At 36.1% G+C, this 20,449-nt stretch overlaps 1 protein-coding gene across 8 annotated transcripts; it reads left to right on the forward strand.

The window, feature by feature from the left end:
- The first annotated feature begins 81 nt into the window (after window positions 1–81).
- Window positions 82–19,156, forward strand: Evi5 (ecotropic viral integration site 5). 8 transcript variants are annotated; one of them, XM_071707132.1, is made up of 12 exons: window positions 6,353–6,604; window positions 8,795–8,991; window positions 9,424–9,678; window positions 9,986–10,042; window positions 10,397–10,660; window positions 10,837–11,101; window positions 11,280–11,642; window positions 11,823–12,500; window positions 12,596–13,078; window positions 13,153–13,251; window positions 14,783–14,832; window positions 15,890–16,042. In XM_071707132.1, exons 2-12 carry the CDS (start codon window positions 8,927–8,929, stop codon window positions 15,900–15,902), a joined length of 2,592 nt encoding a protein of 863 aa, XP_071563233.1. In that variant the 5' UTR covers window positions 6,353–6,604; window positions 8,795–8,926; the 3' UTR covers window positions 15,903–16,042. The 8 variants fall into 8 exon arrangements, with proteins under 8 accessions (XP_071563235.1, XP_071563236.1, XP_071563237.1 ...); XM_071707133.1 differs by having other exon boundaries at window positions 14,783–14,850; window positions 15,890–16,029; XM_071707135.1 differs by lacking the exons at window positions 6,353–6,604; window positions 8,795–8,991; window positions 14,783–14,832 and adding exons at window positions 411–797; window positions 1,024–1,121 and having other exon boundaries at window positions 15,890–19,156.
- The last annotated feature ends 1,293 nt before the right edge of the window (window positions 19,157–20,449 follow it).

The following is a 20,449-nucleotide window of genomic DNA, read 5'->3' on the forward strand; positions in this document are numbered from 1 at the left end:
GAGCTCGACGAGGCAACATGGCCGCCGCGATTCGCACGAGCGCCGCGCGAAGCGGCGGGATTGGTCAGATGATATTCGTGACACCGCCGGCCCCGGCCGCGTCGGTTGGTAACATTGCGCGTGGTCGAATCCCATCCGTGATGATGACAGTGTGGTGACAGCCGCGTATGCGCTCCGTTATCCGTTAGCTCCCCGTTGCTCCTCTGCGTGGTCGCGCGGTGTTCGCCTCGCTTCGTGCCGCACGGTCCGGGTTGCCGCCATCCTCGGACGATCGTCAGGACTAGCGCCGAGGCTCCCCCCCCCCGAGGTAAGCGACCCCCCCGCCCGGAGAAAACACCGTCGGCCAGATGGCCCGCGAAACGCGGCCGTCCACCTGTGCGCGACCACCAGTTTGTTTGCTAACACGGCTACGGGGCCGCGTAACCCTTTCCGGTTACATATGCCAGTATTGCCAGTTCGCGGGCCGCGCGGCTCGTTTTATTGTTATTATTATTATCGTCATCGTCATACTCGCCGTTCGCTCGCCTCCGAGGGAACGGCGGCACTTTCACACAAGCGCACACCGCGTCCGTCAGCGTTGCCGTGTCGAGGTTGCCGTCTGTATTAGTTGAAGAGCCGCGAAGGTGGGCGGCAGAAGTGGGTGGAAGTTCCGAGAGGCGAGAGGGGAAGTTTCTCCGGAATTGTTTTTTTCTCGAAGCCAGTGGGTAATTGAGAAAAATTGACCCTGTCCGGGGAGATGGAAAGAAAGCGGGTATTTCCGGAGGAGCCTAAGCCTTTGGCAGGTCGTCGCCTTTCAGGTAGTGCAAAAAAATAATATCCCGATAGACACTTCTCTGGTTTTGTGATGTGCATCTGTGGAAAAAGAAAAGAAAGAAATCTCGTGGTGAGATGTTGGTGAAAGACGAGGACAAGATCTGTTTGAAATCTCTTGTTTGCGTAGAATAGAGAGACAGCTTATTAATTTAGTAATTAATAATAATAGCGTTGAAAGTTGTGATGATTAACACTTTCGATTTGTTTCAGAAATTAGAAAAGAGATTAGACCCGTCAAACGTTTGATAGTGAAGCAGATTCTCTGAAATTGTACGGACAAGAATATTTACACTTGCAATTGATTTAATGTATGTTGCATCAATTTTATTTATTATTATGACAAATGTTATTATATAATATAAAATTAATTACTTATTATTGTGACGAAATTTAGAAAGTAATGTACCATAAAAATTTTACTTGTTTAAAGAAACTTTTGTTTCAACGCTTATTATTTCATATATTGATGTAACGTAGATAATATGACGTATAAGATAAACGGGGGCTCGATTTCACAACGATCTCCATATAATTTAATTCATTTCATATACATTTACATTGTTGTAATGATTTTATTTGATTACACGTAGGTGGGAACGGGAATAACGTTTTCCGAGCTGTTACGAGTATGTTGACCTCAAAAATGTTCGCGTTCGCCGCGACAATAAAATTAACGCGTTGCCGCGTGAGAAAAGGAATGAGCATAATGCAGCAATACTAATTTCTTTCATTTCGCGTGCCGTTGCGAAACTGTAAGGTGAAACGGTATCGAACTTGCGCGAAAGTCGCACGGTAGGCCGCCTTAAAATCGCTCGAGGACCCAAGCTCGAGCATTCCTCGAGCGCCGGTAGTTACGAGACACTCGATAACTTTACCGTTCGCTCATCTTTCTTCCACACATCGTTAAATCCCTAAATTAGATGGAACTTACCTCCTGAGGCGTGAAAGGACTTGTGCCGCGCACGTTAAGTGATCCTAATGGAACGTACACGAATACCCCGCGAGAGTATAATACTTTTCAATCGCGATAACTTTATAAGCTTGGAGATTATCGATTCGTAAGAAAAGTTCGATTAAATGTCATCGTTTGTTTGCAATTTTATGGTCAAGTATTTTTTTCGCTAATTAAGCCGTCTCCGAAGCATGTGTCTCCTCGTTAGAATAAAGTTACTCGAGATTAATTTTTAGCAAGATTGATTATTTTTACTACTTGATTCCGGGATGTAATATTCTTTGGTAAATAAATTGTAAGTAAAGAGGAACATTATAGATATATTTCTGATCAGATTAGAATGAAATATAATTAAATCGCGTTTTTAAATGTGTCTCGTATCGCTTCAGCGGTGGGCGGTGCATCTGGACAGTTTTAGGATGCCTGTCGCTTTATTTGGGCAACGAGACGGAACACGTTGGATCAGTGAGACTTGGGAGCAGATATAGGCGACCTTTGACGCTAAATGTCGGTGTAAATTACGGGTCGATAACTCGGTACCGGATCTGTGCCTCTTCCTTTCAGCGTTTCGCGTATTGTGTTTTCGCGCGGAAACTGAAAATGACTCGATTACACCACACACGAGCCTTATAAATAATTTGAATGCGACCTAGATTCCGCCATTACTATGATTGAATCTTTTACGTCGTTCGTAGCCCCGCGTTAACCTTTTTTCCTTTTTTAAAATTCAGTCAATAATAATTGAGCAAAGTTTGTTTCATATATTACGTCTCCATGTTTTATCAAGTTTATTAAATATTTGTATAATCTTTGAAGAAAATAATCTGAATGTTATTTAGGGATAGAATCCTAAAGAGAAATTACATCTAAAAATAATATATATTATATATATTATATAAGTAGATATCATATTGTTCTTAAAAAATATTAAAAAGGGAAAAATTAATTTTTAGAGAAATAAAGGAAAAAATGGAGGCTTTTATATACACCTGTTGAAAGATTACTTGGAAAACTTATTAAACCCACTGCCGAAAAACGGCTTAGTGTGTATGAAAATGGGTTTAAAAGTGATTGATATCGAAGATATTAATTCTTCCAGTTACATTCAATTGGAGTCACATAGTAAGTCGTGTGGGATGGGACTATGAGCCATAACTAGAGCAGATAAAATTCGCTCGCCATTGCCTATATTTACGTGTATTAGCGTATTTACATGTATTTACACGGGATAGCGTTGTTAATAGTATAAAAAATACAAAAAACAATTTTCTTTTTCTCTGTCTCGCGTAAATTTCAATTTCTAAATATTTAAAATGTCCGAGCATTTATATTTAAAAAATTGTATCCATGAGACGGCATATTGTCGTGTTCAGTGAATATAATTATTGACAAAGTTTTACATAAAGAATACATGTACACATAGAGGATTGAGTTCGACAAAAACAGAAGCGATATGCTATACTTTTGAATTTATTGAACCTCTTTTTGACGATAAAACGATACGTCTAGTGGGAATACACCGACCTTCTAAAGTCGATTTGAGAGTAAAAATAACATCAATTCTACAGAAACGTGCCGTAATACCTAGGTGTGTCTGCACACACACAAATAAATCATCAGACTTCATTGAATACTTTGAAATTTAATCTTCCTAACGTATTGTGCAATTGTAAAAAGATTAATTATAGTGTTCGAGTTGGAGTAAAGAGATATCAATGATTTTATACGATATATTTTTATACATTTATTGTAAAACTTATTCGAGAGAATCACAGTTTCGCTTCAATGTAATTATTTTGATATTATTTTTATTAAACATATAAAATAAACCGTCATTGTTTTGCACATTCGGCTATATTTAAATATAATGAGATCATACATAATGAATTTCACAAAAATTGAGAGGAAACATTTAGATAATCCGGAAATATTTTTTTCAACATTTCAGGCGAGTTTTAATATTAATTTTGCGATATGCTGAATAATTTTTGCTTTTAAATTAATGTAACCATTTTACCTCTTGTTTCTTTGTCCAATTAAATTAAAACTTTGAATTGAAATGTATGTACTGAATTCAGGGTATATATATTGTCGCTTATATAAATAGACAAATAGGATGTGTCGTCTGCATGTTGCGGACTCTTCACGTTAACTTTTTATCTCGAGTAGCGCACGGCATTTTCAGCTGTGCATTACTCCAGGGAAATCCTTATGCATTATTAAAGCCGCATATTTTAAATGTATTCAATTTTTCTGAAACTTCTCTGTAAAAGAACGTGGAACTTATGTCCTTTTATCACATAAGCGACGATATTATCACGCATGTAAGTGTTTGTGGCCACGTAAGCAATGTGCAAAATTCTAGTGATAGCATTACATAATTGGCAATTTCCCCAGCAGACGTGAATATACATGCTTAGATATTTTTAACTCATAATTTAGCGGATTTAATGTAAATATTTTCGAAGGACAAAATATTTCTGGATATAACCCGAATTTTTCTCGCAATCTTTTCAAAATTCATTAACTTATGGCCAACATGTGCAATAATAAAATTTCGTTTTTACAATGAGTGTTCAATAAAATAAATATTGAAGCAATTAAATATTACAAGGATGCAATGAAATATAACAATGTATAGAAAGCAGTATAATTTATAAACGCGTTTAATTAAGTTATTAATTGAAATGGTACAAATACAAATTGAATTATTGAACTCCGCTTTACGAGAACGTAATATTTTATTAATATTGCCGCAGATGAGGAAACATGCGTGCACATGGCAATGTAAATGTCAAAAATAATTAATCGTTATTCATTCAATGACGCAATCGTGAGTAACAACGCGAAAGTAACGAGTTTTTTTTTATACGTTTGCATTTTTTGTTCAGTCGACAATGTTTCGATTAAAAGAATTTTACATAAAAAAATTTTAACAATACGAGAATACAAATATCCAATTTCATATTTTTTAATTAATCAGAAGCACGGGCTTTTTTTTCATTTGAACGGAATTCGAATTAAAGCTTTGAGAGATGAGCAAGAGATGTGGCATGCAGGAAATAGAATTTCAGTTGGAAATATTGAACGGTAATCTTCTATTTCTATTCAAAACAAGGTCTAGAGACTCTAACGAAAATACTTGGAAAATATTTTCTGATGACGATGAATCATTTTGCACAGGATGGATCGAAATTACTCCATGATATAATCTAGTCACGGGCAGGCAAATGTTCCGGCGATGAATGATGACGAATACACATTACTGGGAAAATATGCAACAGATACCGTTATTGTTATTGTAGCGTCATACTAATCTCATGCATTATTTTACGGTATTTTTTTTTAATATGGTTTAAAAATGTTTAATTTTTTAAAACGTTTTTCATATATTTTCTTTTTTTATTTTGGCGCAATTTTCTGATTTTAACACTTTTTTGAAAAATTTTGAACATTTTTTTAAATTATGAAATGTTGAGCAATTTCTTTAACTGGAAGTCATTCTTTAAAGAGTTATTTTGTTTTTAATTGATAAATTTTTATCTTTTGAACCGATTTTGTTAAAATTATATTATTTCGTAGTGTTGCAAAGATGATTTTCAATTATTGTCCATTTAAACTAAGAAAAAATTCTAACTCTTCTTCGTGCATCTTCGTGTATCTCTTTAGAGATATAAAATGATAATTATTTTTCTAATATGTGATAAGAAAGTAAGTGATTCTCTGTTTCACATTTTCAATTGCGAACCTTTCGCTAAATTGTTTTTGTGAGATTTGGACGATTTATTTTAATGATAAATATGTTTAATAAAAAATTAAAAAATGACTGTTTAATTGAATCTTTAAAATACAATTAAACAATATTATTTCTTGTTTTCGAAATAATATCAAGTAAATAATATAAATTAATATTGAATATTATATTGATCGTTCACTAAAAATATTAATTAGAAAATTTAGTGTTAAAGAATCAGCTTTATATTTACGGTAGAATTATGATGAAATAAAAATACAATGTTTATGAAATTGTATCGCAGAGAAATTGCATAAAAATATCCTGGAAAATTTCTCGAGATTTTCTCGGAAAAGTTATTACATTTGAAAAGACTAAATTATGATTAAATCTCTCTCTCCCTCTCCCTACATTTATTTTTATCTACATAATTATAAATAAACAGTAAGAATAAACAGTTTGTGCTCCATACTAATTGAAATAATTTTTCAAGTAAGATTATTTTGAAAGAACAAAAATTAAAAATAAATGTCGGAAGGTCTGACGAATCTAAGATTAATTCAAGACTTGGTGAGAAGAGCGAAGGATCGCGAGTATTTAAAAGTACTCGAGTGCAGAGGGTTGAAAGAGTTTCTAAAAATTTCTGCAATTGGTTTAATTGAAATGTTGTTATATAATTTTTAATATTTTATCTGTCGACACGAGAACGCCCAGTGTTCTCGACGACAGGCCCCACGTACTCGGTATCCTCTTATTTATTTGTCAGGAGACGGACGTCGCTGCGCATGTGGAGCGTCCTGGCCTGCGCGGGCTGCATCGACCCTCAAACCCATTTCGTACTCTCCAGCAGTACATGCCTAGCCGGATCCCACCGTGCCGGGATAATCGGGAAAATAAGTGAACCGATATCGTATCGAATTGGTCGAGTTAACCGTTTAACAATTCGCCATCGAGGAAACGAGAGAACGAGAGAGAGAGAGAGAGAGAGAGAGAGAGAGAGAGAGAGAGAGAGAGAGAGGGAGGGAGGGAGCATCTTGATAAGGCGAAAAAGGAGCCGCGGACATCCGAGCGAACGCGTTTCTGATTACGTTATCTGCCTTACCAGAGTATATATGCACTGACACGATTTTTGTTAACTTGTTTTTTAAGGGCATCGTTCGTCAAAATAATTTAGAAGTTAAATAACCACAATCATAGATTTAATTTTGCGAAAGTGGCGAAAAGAGCTTTGTGCGTGCATTAAAATAAAACGTTAAAAATATGTCGATCTTGTTGCTTAATTCTCTATTATTGCTAAAGAAAATCAAAATAATAACCAGAAACTTTTAATTCTTAATATTTTTAACAGTTATTTTTGTTGATAATTGATATGCAGCGTCGAATCTTCCATTAAAACCCACTAAAAAATCTTGAACTTTGTTATAAATGGTCTAACCGGTGAAAAAAATCTAAAAAAAAATTCACGTGCTGGCATTATTTATAAAAGAGTTTGTTTTAAACTTTTTGGAATTCTTCGCGGAATTTCTGATTCTACTTACAACTTCCTTAAGTAATTAATCGTTTTAACTTGGCAGAGACGAGTCTTAAATCCTTTTACTATGTTGTAAACGTTGTAAACTGTTCGAGAAGCGCTCTCATTATACCACAAGAAAATACTTAGTAATGAATCTTAACGCAACTAGGATTAAATGAAAACTGTTTTCCATTCTGCGGTCTAAATCATTTTAATAATAAATCAAATCGTCCATTAAAACATTATTAATTACTAAAATGAAGATACATATTGTGTCTTGTTTTACTTATTTAAAAAATGTAAACTCGCGTTTAATAACAGAAAACTTAATGCAATGGATTTAATGCAATGCTTTGCGAATATTATTTTAAGCGAATTATTCCTGACAAACGAATTTATTTCGAGCTCTTTCGCTGAAGTCGCTTCCTTTGTTTGTCTTCTGCGCGTAAATAGTTTAGCTGTTTAGCAATAGCTTTCATTAACATTCGAGCTGTGTTGCATATAGGTTAGTAATTTGCCTGATAATAACTTGAAATTTTTACGACGCAGCAATTCTAACGACACGACGCAGGTGTTCATCGACCGCGGTCTGCAGACAACATTGACATTAAGAATTGTGGATAATAAAGCCAATTCTTTAAGACAGATAAATTTCTGCTTTACAACTTTTCGAAAAACATGTATATACAGCGGGGATACGTAACATTTTGATTAATAATATACTTTAAATATTTAGAAAACTCGAAAATTGTGATAAAATGTTTAACGAACTTTGAAGATGCTTTGATCTTTCGATTCTTAATACTTTTTAAGAAAATACTTATTTACACAAATTTTACAATACGAATAGGATACAAATGAATGTAATACAAATAATTCTAAAGACGCGCTAAGCAAATGAAATAATTCAATTCTAAAATTAATCCTTGTCTCTTCAGAGACACGAGAGACGCGGCTCGAAAAACGGTATCCCGTCGTATTCCGTTTGCTTCCCGTTTTTGCTACTCCTGCATACAGTACATAATACATAGTCGTAATAGCTAGCTCGGATTCACCTGCTCTTTCGCCCGCTAATTCGTTCACACGCACTAATTGCTTCCTTCTTGATCTCCTTCGTGTCGAGCTGCTTCGCGTTGCTTCACCGAGCATGGCGTTCATACGGGACGTTTCACAAGAGTGCTGTGTCGCCTACAGAAGGATAGTCTTCGTTATAAAATATTAAAATACCTAAAATACCTCAGAATAATTTTTCTCTTTGAGTCTTCACTTATTAAAAAATGTCTCAAAAATTTTACGTATAGCAAACTAGGAATCGAAAAGTCTTTCTTTTTTCGTATAATTAACAAATTGATAGCACCAAAGGATTTTGATGAGATATATCTAAAAGAAAAATAATTAATATATTAAAGTCCATAATTTTCTTCTCACCAGAGAATTTTGATGAGATATATATAAAGGAAAGATAATTAATATATTAAAGTCTATAATTTTTTTCTCACCGTTACTTTCAGATCTCAAAGCTATTATCTCATTGTGTTCTTCTTCTATTCTTTTTGAAAATTTCTTTCTAAAAAGATGTCATTATTTGTTTTTTTATCTTTTGCTTCTGATAGATGCAAATATCATTTATTTAAACACTTTTAAAAATTAATAGAGTGATTGAGAAATATAATTCTGAATCTTAATAATCTAAATTTTAATCTTGATATGCGAGAATGGGTCTCTTATCGATTTGCAGAAGACGTTCTGTAAAATCGATCGTCTAAAAATGAATGGTTTGCAGAAAAGGGTGTCGACAATTGTTGCGTGTAAAATCACGCGACGATGTGAAGATAAAAACGGTAGAAACAAGAAAGCAAGAACGCTTTCCGCGAACGCTAAAATCGCGAACGTGAATTAAAGAAAAACTGTCTCGATGGTTCTTCGTGGCTTGTTGGCCCCTGCGGCAGCTCGTTGGAGGAGAAATAAAACCGCGAAAAGGTAAAATGAGCATTGCGCCTGATTATTAAAGAAATATATATTATTCTCCTTTTATGTATCAGATGTGTGACTTTACTGACCAGAATTCTGAACTAAAGTTAAGTAAAGAAAGGCGCCACTTAAAATAATCCCATTAATTTTGAATGAAGAACATCGAGAAGCATTAACAATTAACAAACTGATTTCGTCATAATCGTTATTACCGGTTAAACTGAATCGTCGATTGGTTAAGCTCAATTGTGTCCGTTTTAATTAATGGATTTCGATCGAGCGTAAGCGACTCGCGTTTATAACGCACAATTACAAATTACAATTGTAGGCACACGCTCAAGTGTATACCACTTAAACAGATCACTGCGGTGGACCGCTGAAAGGCCCGGATCGTATTGCGTTAATTGGTTACTCGCATTAATTCAATCCGTTTCGTTGCAGAAGCCAGAACGCCGCCTGGGACAGCGTGAACGCGCCTGCCGGCCAGTTGGGATTGTCACGATATGGACCGCAGGTGATGAGCGTGCTGTGTTTATGCACCTCCAGCATCCACCAATCCACCCGTAACGTCACGCAGACCGGCAAGATACTTCCAAGTCCGCCGTCAGACACCCTTTGCGAGCAGCGAATAACGCCCTCGCAGGAAATCCCTACTGACGAGCTGGCTCTATTAGCTAAACTGGAAGAAGCCAATAGGTGAATAATCAAGTGGCCCTCGCCTATTGTTTGATACCACAGCAAATCGACCGCTACATCTCCGAGTTTGCAAGAATCGAACGATTCTTGTGTCCTGCACGGACCGATAGATCAATACTTACCTAACAAACGCAGAAAGCAAAATTCTCACACTTTCCGCTTTCCAAGATTTGTAACACAATTGGAGAGACCTTCTGCATGTACACATATTTGGATAAATAACCTGGATTTCCTTTTGTTTCAAGTTTAGAATAAAAATGTTAAATGTTAATTTTGCTACACATTTTGGCTTGGAAATGATGCACAGTAGGATGCAAAATAAGCCTGCACTTTTAACTCAAAATCGAAAAATATGGGAAAAGACGTAAGTTTTGCTTTTCTATTTCCTTCGTATAACGTATGAAGTTAATTTATCTCGACTAACGCGCGTTATCAAATTCAACATAATTTATGAGAAAAAAATATTTAATTTACAAATGTATTTTTAAAGAATATATTTGTAAGAAATATAGAAATCGCTTGTATATAACTTTGCAAGATATCAGACATATCTATCAATATATCGATAGTTTGCAAAAATTGTATCTAACGCACGTAACTTACACAATGGCTCGCGAATAAAGTACCGAAATATTGTGTAAAATGCAGTGTAAATTCACGCGTTATTCTCCGCGGGATATAGCGCAAATAAAAAAAATCATGATTTTATTAATTCCAGGCTGATCGAATCCGATGCAAAGTCACTGAATTCTCTCCAGAGCAATCACAGCAGGAAGGGCTCCGATACATCTCAGATGTCTGTGGCGTCGGGGGGCAGCGGAGGTAACGGAGATGCTGCACCCCGACGCCACAACCCAGCCGATGGCGAAGAGAATACGTGGACTCTCTGGGGTCACATAGTGGCTGACTGGGATTATCATTGGAAGAAACGAAAAGAATTTGTTAAGGAATTGGTTCGTCAAGGCATACCTCACCACTTCAGGTAACACATATACACATGTGTATTGAAAGATATTGTATCTTATCAAAGCTATGATTTAGAGCATTATCTAGTTGATTAGTTTTATATACAATGTATATACATGTCGTCATTGCTGTAAATGTAAAAACAATGTTTATTTTACATTAAAACTTAATGTAGGTCATATATCATTTTAGGGGCATTGTTTGGCAATTACTAAGCGGTGCCCATGATTCTCCAGTTAAGAAGCAATTCGCCGAATATATTAAAGCAACATCAGCCTGTGAAAGGATAATTAGAAGAGACATCGCTAGGACATATCCCGAACATGATTTTTTCAAAGAAAAGGATGGTTTTGGTCAGGAGAGTTTGTTTAACGTTATGAAAGCGTATAGTCTACATGATCGCGAAGTAGGATACTGCCAAGGTTCAGGATTCATAGTAGGATTACTTTTAATGCAGGTAAAGTGCTAATAACATTACTATTATCAGTTATGAAATTAAAAAGGTATAATAAAAACAAGAAATTATCCATAAATTTATTTTTATTGAACTTGTATCTTTATTGATTCTTTATTCTACATGAAAAAAGTAAGGGAAAACATATGCATAGCTCGAATAATTTTGTTTATTGTTGCAGCAAATGCCAGAAGAAGAAGCTTTTGCTGTACTCGTAGCGTTAATGCAAGAGTATCGCTTACGGGACATGTTCAAACCAAGTATGGCTGAATTAGGGGTATGCATGTATCAGCTAGAACACTTAGTTGCTGATGCACATCCCGAACTTCATGCTCATTTCACGGCCCAAGGTTTCCATACGTCGATGTATGCATCTTCTTGGTTTCTTACACTATTTACCACAGCGCTAAGCCTTCCCCTAGCGTGCCGTATTTTTGACGTCTTTCTATCAGAGGGGATGGAAATTATCTTTAAGGTTGCATTGGCGATGTTGCAGTTAGGCAAGGAAGATTTGCTCAGTTTGGATATGGAGGGCATGTTAAAGGTAAAATTTTATTTGAAAAGTTGCGCTATTCACTCATAAGTCGTTAGATTAGATTCAAGAAATTATTGTCAGCGCCCAAATTTAATTTTTAGCATATTTTATATTCTTAAACGAGAATATGGATTATATATGTGTTCGCTTTATTTAAGATGACACTAATAACTTTTCCTTTTCATGCAGTTTTTCCAAAAGCAATTGCCTGGAAAGGCCGAAAAAGATCCCGATGGCCTCATGACGCTCGCATATGGAATGAAAATCAATCCGAAAAGAATGAAGAAATTAGAAAAAGATTACACCATCTTAAAGATGAAGGAGCAAGAAGAGATGGTCGAGTTACGCAGGCTCAGAGCAGAAAACAGATTGCTTAGACAAAGAACTGAACTTCTAGAAGCTGAGTCCGCCGAGTTGGCCGATAGATTAGTTAGAGGTCAAGTGTCACGCGCCGAAGAGGAGGAGACCGCTTTCATAGCGCAGAGAGAATTGGCAGCGCTTCGCCATTCGCATCTCGAGACGAGCCATCAGCTCGAACAAGCTCATGAGGAATTGAGGTCATTATCGATCCTTCTCGAGGAGAATGTGACGTCTAGACAGTCGTCACTCGACGAGATATTAGTGAAGCAAGAAGCATTATCGCAAAAGGAGGAAATGATACAATGTTTGCAAGAGGAATTGGTTAGAGTTAGATTACACGAGGCGGAAAACGATGCACTGATTCGGGAACTCAGAGGAAGGATACAAGAATTGGAACAAGATAAGAAGACTTTGCGCGAATCGACACCGGACAATTCCGTTGCTCATTTGCAAGAGGAACTTATTGCAGTTAAGCTTAGAGAGGCGGAAGCCAATTTATCTTTAAAGGTAAAGTCTTCCACGTCTCTGCATACAATATCTTACCATTTCTTATGAATATCACACTAATGCTAGATGGATTTACATAACTATGTCTCACACAGGACCTACGGCAGAGGGTCATGGAGCTAAGTGCAGCTTGGCAGAGGCATCTACAAGAGCATCGGTCCGCTCAATCAGCGCCTGCCGCTGATTCTACGCCAAAGAAGCTGCTCTTCTGGGAGAATCGGGGTCACGAGGTGCAGAAGTTTGAGGAAGACTTAATGACAACCAGAATTCGAGAGATGGAAGCGTTGACTGAAGTTAAAGAATTACGACTTAAAGTTATGGAGCTTGAAACTCAGGTGCAGGTAGCAACTAATCAGCTCCGTAGACAAGACGAGGGTGGGAAAGTACTTAAAGACGAATTGGAAGCTGCGTTAGCACGGGAGAAGGATCTGGCTGCCAAGCTGAGAGAACAACAACACAAGTATTCCGATCTGGAATCGAAAATGAAGGACGAAGCTATGATGGCTAGGATACGCGATGCCGAACACGCGCAGCAAGTGGCGGAACTTACGCAGAAAATATCTCTTCTCGAGTTGAAGGTTACTTTCGCATATATTATTAACAAACGTTAATGCTAAAAGACTTAAATATATAACGTCTAACATTTTTGTAGAATGAGGAGATGTATGCGGAAGGCGAACTTAGGAATAATTTAGATGACAGTGAGAAAGTAAGGGAGCTTCAAGATAAGGTCGCTGAATTAAAGGCCGAGGTATGTGGAATTAAAAAATTCACCTTGTCCATTGTACTAACAAAAGCAGTATCTCGGAATATTGCAGTAAGGGGTGAACTATGTTTTATAGTACAAAATATATGTATATTCTTCATGTAATATAATGTATATTAAAGGCAACTCAATAAGTTCTATGCAGGCATATTAATTATATAAATAAGATGATACAAAAATATTTTATCACTGAGCAACAACTCCTCATATAGCACACAACATACATCTGTGGTGATATCGTATTATATATGTCTTTTAGATATTTTCAGCGTGTGTAATAAAACATGTTTGTTTAAGTAATGAAAAGCGCTAAAATAAGTATTATCATAATTCTCTATGAATAGGTACGCGTTATTAAAAAAATATATATATAACAAATTGCAACAGTGTAGTAAAAGTTTCTATTACAGCTGAACAGTAAACAAAAGTAACTTGAAATAATGATTCACATGATTAGTAAATATTTAATAACTTTATTCAATTATTTTATTAATAAATTTATTAGTTTTATAATTATATAATCACAATTACAGTCATTGGCAATAATTACATTTTTGGAATATTTTACGAAACCCCATTCAGAGATATAAATATTTTTCCAATAAAAATATTTTTCACAGTTTGTTCTTTTTAAAGCACTGCATTGTTACGTGTTCTTTCTTCTGATTCTACAATATATATGTGATACTGCGTTTTATAAGATAATTCGATTTTCATGATAAATACATTACAGTATTAATTACTGGTCTTTTTGATACCATGTTAATATCGATGCCGGGTATTTACGTTTAAATGTGATATACATGTTATCTAAGATTGTATAAAAGACACCACATACAGTCCTAACAAATGTATTATATGTAAATTGAACGTTTTGATTTTCAATGTGCTATCACATATTGCACTCACAAACTACAAAATTGCGCCTACCATATGCAAAAAGACATTTCACTTTGCTGAATCCATAAACATAAAGATATCGTAACTCATTATTGATGTCATACACTTACAAGATGCACAGATCGCACCTCTTACTGCAATTTAACGCTAACCAACACGCTTCATAACATCGTCGCTTCTGGTGGACTGCAGAGAGAAAAAATATTCATAACTACTATGACTAAAATCTGTTTTGTCAGTGAATATTGAGGACGTACTCCATTTCCTTGTGTAGCTTAAGTTATTTTATTTATTTTGCTACCGTTCAATTACCGCTGTATTAAAAAGACCTCTGTTACGTACATCTCTTACTAATAAATTAACTAACGCTATGTATTTTGTTAACAATAAAAAAATCGACGCTTTGTCGTTTAATCGGTGAACGTACAGGTGCGATTTTTGAAACAGGATACCCTCGATTTCGTTGCGCAAAGAGATAATATCTACGGTGATAATATCTACGAATTACATTCTTATTGTGTAACGGTGTCAAGCGGTAACTAATGCTAACCAGAAGGGACTAATCGTTGTTGCAAAACTAACCCTCTATTGCTGTGTTATCTCTGTCTCTCCTCAGTTCCCCACGCCAATCACCAGCCCGGAGACTGAGCCTTGGCGCTGGCTCGAGTAAGTCTTTATCCATGCGTAAGCATCATTTTCTATCGTCTCCGTGTATGTGCGTGGCATGATTTCTTTTTAGTATAGATAAATCTGGTGTTGTAGCTCTCTGTATTTTTGTTGCTTACATTTTCCATCTAAGAATTCCGTTCGGAATTCTTGCTGTTAATAATCGTAGCGCTCATTTACATAGTGAGTAAACAGACTTAGATTTGCAATTCATAATTATCTGACAGTCATTAGACATGCATCGTAAGTGTATGTTATTATCGATATAATCAGTTTCGTTGAAAAACTTAATTAAATTTGTTTGAAAAACAGAAATTGTTTTGCGTAAGAGAATAGATTGAAGATGTTTCGTTTAAACATACAACGTATACAACTTTCAATGAATATTGTCGTGTAAATCGACATGAGTGGTAAACATCGGACACGATCAGTTGAATTAAAGTTAAAACTGAATTAAAATGTGGCTCACTTTCTGTATTATATACGTGGTGATGTGGCATGGCGTGCTCTTCCCGTTTAACGACATGCTTCCTTAAGATTAAGTTCACTGTTTCGTTCTGATAAACATTCACGGCTGCTGCTTTTAACTCGAAGAAGAAAAAACGCATAGATGTGAAAGAGGCGTGGAAAGTATCTGCGCAAAGATTCGTTAAACTTCACTAAATTAGTGCGGGATCGAGTTTTGAGTTTTTTTTTCTTCGATATATCATTCATTTGCACGATTTCATCCGATATGGTAATAAATTTGTATATACATTGATGCAATAAATCTTAGTAATACAATCTTTATATTTACAATTTAGGAAATCAGAAAACTTGTGAACTAATTCTTTTAAAATGTTTTTTGAGTTACAATTTTTAGAGCTATCTTTTCAGAAAAAAGGCAGAATTTTTTATTAGAATCTAATGGCGAAAAATAAATAATAATATAATTAATTGTAATGAGGAGTCGAATAAATATTTTCGTTTTGTGAAGGAGGACGTAGCAGGGCTCTTTATCTCGCCTCCTGGAGAATTACTTAGAAAATGCGTTTTGCATCGCATCTGTCTGTCACAGGTCATGCGACTAGAGAGCTGGAAACAACGGTGGACGGGACTCGGCGGGCAAGCCGTGCGAAGCTTTAGCGTCGATACTGAAAGCGAATTGGACGAGCGGGATCTCAGAATTTGCTTGCAGGATCATATCAATACGACCACGCCAAACTCACCCGAGGTATAGAATTCTATGTATACCAAGACCATTAGGCAGCTAACAATACTCCGTTATCGATGCGCACGAACCTTTTGTTCGTCGTCGGCTTTTGCTGTAGGAAATAACGCGTATGCGCTTAGACTGTAACACGACAGTAGACCGTAATAATCCTGTTTAGTTACGTGTATTACTATTAGGCCAAATATAACAAATACGCATAGCCGTTAATTAATTATGCTAATAACGATGACGAAACGAAACAATGAAGCGGTAACGATAGATGCTTTCGGTAATCGAAGTAATCTCGATCGTAATCAGGGCAACAATTATTTAAAAAAAAAACTTGGTTGTAATTTACATAATTCGGCATGTTGAAATTTCTTCAGAACGGTATAACGAAATAATGGTTTTTCACCGTGGCAAATATTGTTTATTACTAGCAATATTATTTTTATTAGTATTATATTTTATAGATTATATTACACAGAGTATTATAGAGCATATTGTGTTAATTGTAGCTAATAGCAGAGTATTATAGAATATAACTAACACTTGTTTATATTAAGCAGTTAATGTTCGTAATAGTAATCTATATTTGAAAGAGATTTATAATCGATACATGATAATCTCAAACGAACTATGAAAATTTGAAGCATGCAAATTTGAATTTGATTTTTCTATTAAAAACTAGTTCCATTCCATAATTGCAGAACGTATTTTATATAACATGTTCTTATTAAGCTGCGAATTTGAATTTTAATAATGAATTTCTCGAGGGACTAATTTGAATCAAGAACTTTGAATCGGATTAGTCGCTCTTGTCGAAATATACATTCTTCTAATAACTTTGATAATTCTCCAAGGATTTCGAGAAAGACACGCATTCCAACTCTCGCCTAATCTCTTATTTCATTTTCCTGGAAGAGAGCAATTATCGAAATTAATAAAGATTAATTTTAATAATTAATATCTATTTTTTATTATCTGTATTTTCGCAATACGAATATAGATTTTTGTTGAAAATCCATATTTATTTCTTAATAAATACAGGACTTAATGTATGTTATGTCAGTATTTCGTCAATATTTGAAATGTGGATTTTTGTGTTATCTAAAGATCCGGACTGTCTTTTCTAACTTCGAAAGCTTGATTACGATCCGTAGATTATACGAAGATTATCATAGACTTTCCGTGACACACGCAACTGTTTTTTATACGCATGATATACTCTGTGTATTTTTTGTAATTCATACCAAATGTAATCGCATTTAAGAAGTTATATATTTAATGCCGGAAAACGTGGGGACAGTGATGTATCACCGTTTTTTATAAAAATATGTATTTATATATTATATACATGTATATGTATGTATGTGTGTGAGTGTGTGTGTGTGTCACGAAGAATCATCGCATACGAATTCACGATATTCATACAACACACATATACTGCGTGCGTTACTCGAATCGAAATTTAACTATCTAAAGTTTAAGACACATTATATTCTCGAACAGGAGAGTATCGAATTCTTATTGTTGTTCTATATATGTATATTATTTGTAACATATTTAACGAATTTCTTAAAGGAAAAAAAGTAAGATTAATTTTTATGGATAATATGCAATTTGCGCACAGCACGAAGTGTGTATAGTTAATTGATGATCAATTTTAAAAAATTGTAAAAAAAACGCGATAAATCGACCGTAAATCGTTCCGAAGGAGAAACGCAAGAGTCGTCTCTCTCGATCGATTCCGGATTGCTGAAATTGAAAACCGGACGAGATAATCGGAGGTACTTGTAAAAATTAGCACCTGAGCATAGCTCGCTCCTTTACCGTGACTTGGATAATTACTTCCAATGTAAGCATTCGCGTCTAGCTACTTTCTTTTACAGCAAGTCACCTTAGCCTACTTGCAACGCGTCTTCTCTCGCTTGGCCTAAATCGTTACGTCCCATTCCTTTGTTGCGTCAAATAACCCGGCATTGTTTTCAACCGTGTCACAGTCGTAAATCCGTGTATCAACGCGTGAACCACTGAGTCACTTTCGACAGGAGCCCTCTTCGCTTTTCACGCATGCATGTGTGCAAATTAGCATGAGCGTGTCGTTAACGAAGTTACGACTGCGGCAAAACGATACTAATATTTTTTTTCGCAACCTTTTGCGTCGCGCGAAAACGAATCCGCGCAGATTTGAAGTGAGAGACGAGGTACCAAAATTGATATTAATTAAGGATCGAACGGAGGATTGTAGAAAACGCGAATGTTATGACTGCTCACGACGTGTCGAGCGATGTATTTATTTATATTAAGTAGCACGGCGAGGAATAAATGTGCAAGACCGAGGAGAAAGTGACGTTTGTATCTATATGTTTCTGAATTTAGCACAGATATTTACAGCGGGCTCTTTTCCGATTCTGTTGCACACGTCAAAGTTGTGCTGTTAATAAGATTACACGCTGCTACGGAGACTCGATTTAATCACCACGAATTCTTGGCGTCGTAGAATAACAGCGGTGAATTACGACGTGCGAACCGCGTTCTAGTATCACAGTACCTATCTGTAGTTTCTGCGTCATTGGAACTGTGTATATAGACTGTCCTAGACCTGCCGAGCTGTCTTTCAGCCTCGAACAGCCGAGTTATTAATTAAATCCGCGATTGCTTCGACGTTGTATGGCTTCGATATAATTATGAAATTATCTGGAGAGAGAAATTGTGCAAATTGAAGAGTGCGCTTAAGCGAATTAAGCCCCAAAAGCGCTAATCGATAATTAAATTGTTACTGTTCAGTAAGCTCGAAGCGAATCTGACGTCAATGATAATTTAGTTTCATTATTTATCTTGAATTGAAGCTTTCAATGACTGTGATACGATCTCTTTTCAGAGACTAGAGCCGCTACGTCGAAGCAGGTAGACTTCAGTCTAATTTGCGCCGTAAAAAGAAAAGAAAACGACTGATATAGAATCTATTGAAATAATGCAAAATGCGGCTCGCTAGGTCGGGAACACCTAGTGTACACGATGCGAATTCATTCCGTTTAATTGAATTATTGATCGTGCGCGATGAAAATGAAGTAACAAATAAACAACTACGATTGCATCCAACGGTATCAATAAATTAAGTTACATACACCACGCTGTTTCCGAAAGTAAATCATTATCGTTAGCCGTCATGCGTTCTCGGGAGCGTACCCCTCGACACATCTCCCCTAAGTTTAGTTTCGGATTTAATCCGGAACATACAACGCGTTTCCAGACTTTAATGAAAGTTGAATTTACTTCACATTCGGACTTTTATCTTTTATTTTATTTTAATAGCTGCGTGTTATTGTATGTCCTTTGGCTTGCGGGGTACGAACATTTTGTACGTCGACACCGAGATTCCGTACGTCGACATCGTTATTTTATCGGTCGTTCGTGAGCAGCGACGAACGCGAACGGTAGCGTCGAAGGTTTTGCAGTGCGTCGCGCCGACGGTATTAATAATTTAGCGCGCGATTCTTTTTTTTTCTTCTTCGCAGAAAGCAGCGCGTTCGATCGCGGCCATGCGACACGGTGGCGCACAGCCGAGATGTGGGGTGTGCATTTGTTCCTATTGCGACGGCGGAAGGTCATCGGGGAGACGGTTTGGCGGTCTCCCGAGCTACGGCGAACGGCGGTCGATTATAATCTGCCCGCGGATCGATTTGCGGCGGCATTCCGCAGTTTTTCTCTCAGCGCGGTGCGACCACGAGATTAAAAAGAGGAAAAAGAGATAGGGAATTTTTAATTTTATTTGAAGAACTGTCAAAGCGGCTTTGTAATTCTTTTCCTCCCTTCTTTTCTTCTTTCCCCTCTTTTAAGATATATAGATATTATAGATATTTTTTATATATACACTGCTAAATTCGTGATGTTAAATTACTCAATTTGAATCATTTTTAATCATTCCTATAATAGTCGCCACTGCTTTTGCTCTGTATGTCGTTAATTGAACTAAATCAATGAAGTTGAAATAATACTGTTTTGTGTTAAAATAATAGATTTCGACACGCATATGGTAGCTAAAAATAACAAAATGTCAAGCAAAATGTTGTTTAATTCAAAATACCGGTTCAAATTTCATCCTTCAATATTCAACAGTGTATATATATAATAGAAATATTTCCTCCGTGATTTTTATTGCAACATATAAATGGTTAAATATGAGTAAATCAATTTACATTCCCCCTTCATTGCTTTGTTTAAAGATATATACGTATATTATATTTGAATAGTGAAAATGTAGATATACACGTTAATATTCGTCGTATATAGTTCTAGCGTTAATTGGACGTTCTTTTCGCGTTGCATGCATGATGATACGCGTACGTGCGTTCGTGACCGAGCCCCAATAAACGAAATAATCCATATCGATGCGGCCGTTGCGTGACAACGTGCGAAAGC

Source organism: Temnothorax nylanderi, unplaced genomic scaffold (assembly GCF_030848795.1).
Source record: "Temnothorax nylanderi isolate EJ_2023f unplaced genomic scaffold, tnyl_v1.0 TNYL_tig0056_pilon, whole genome shotgun sequence".
In the NCBI taxonomy this organism is placed as follows: domain Eukaryota; kingdom Metazoa; phylum Arthropoda; class Insecta; order Hymenoptera; family Formicidae; genus Temnothorax; species Temnothorax nylanderi.

Coding starts and splice junctions, on each gene's coding strand:
- Evi5 (XM_071707130.1), top strand. CDS start 8,927: ATGGTTCTTCGTGGCTTGTTGGCCCCTGCGGCAGCTCGTTGGAGGAGA. Junction 9,679..9,985: donor AAACTGGAAGAAGCCAATAG/GTGAATAATCAA, acceptor AATGATGCACAG/TAGGATGCAAAATAAGCCTG. Junction 12,501..12,595: donor AAGCCAATTTATCTTTAAAG/GTAAAGTCTTCC, acceptor TGTCTCACACAG/GACCTACGGCAGAGGGTCAT.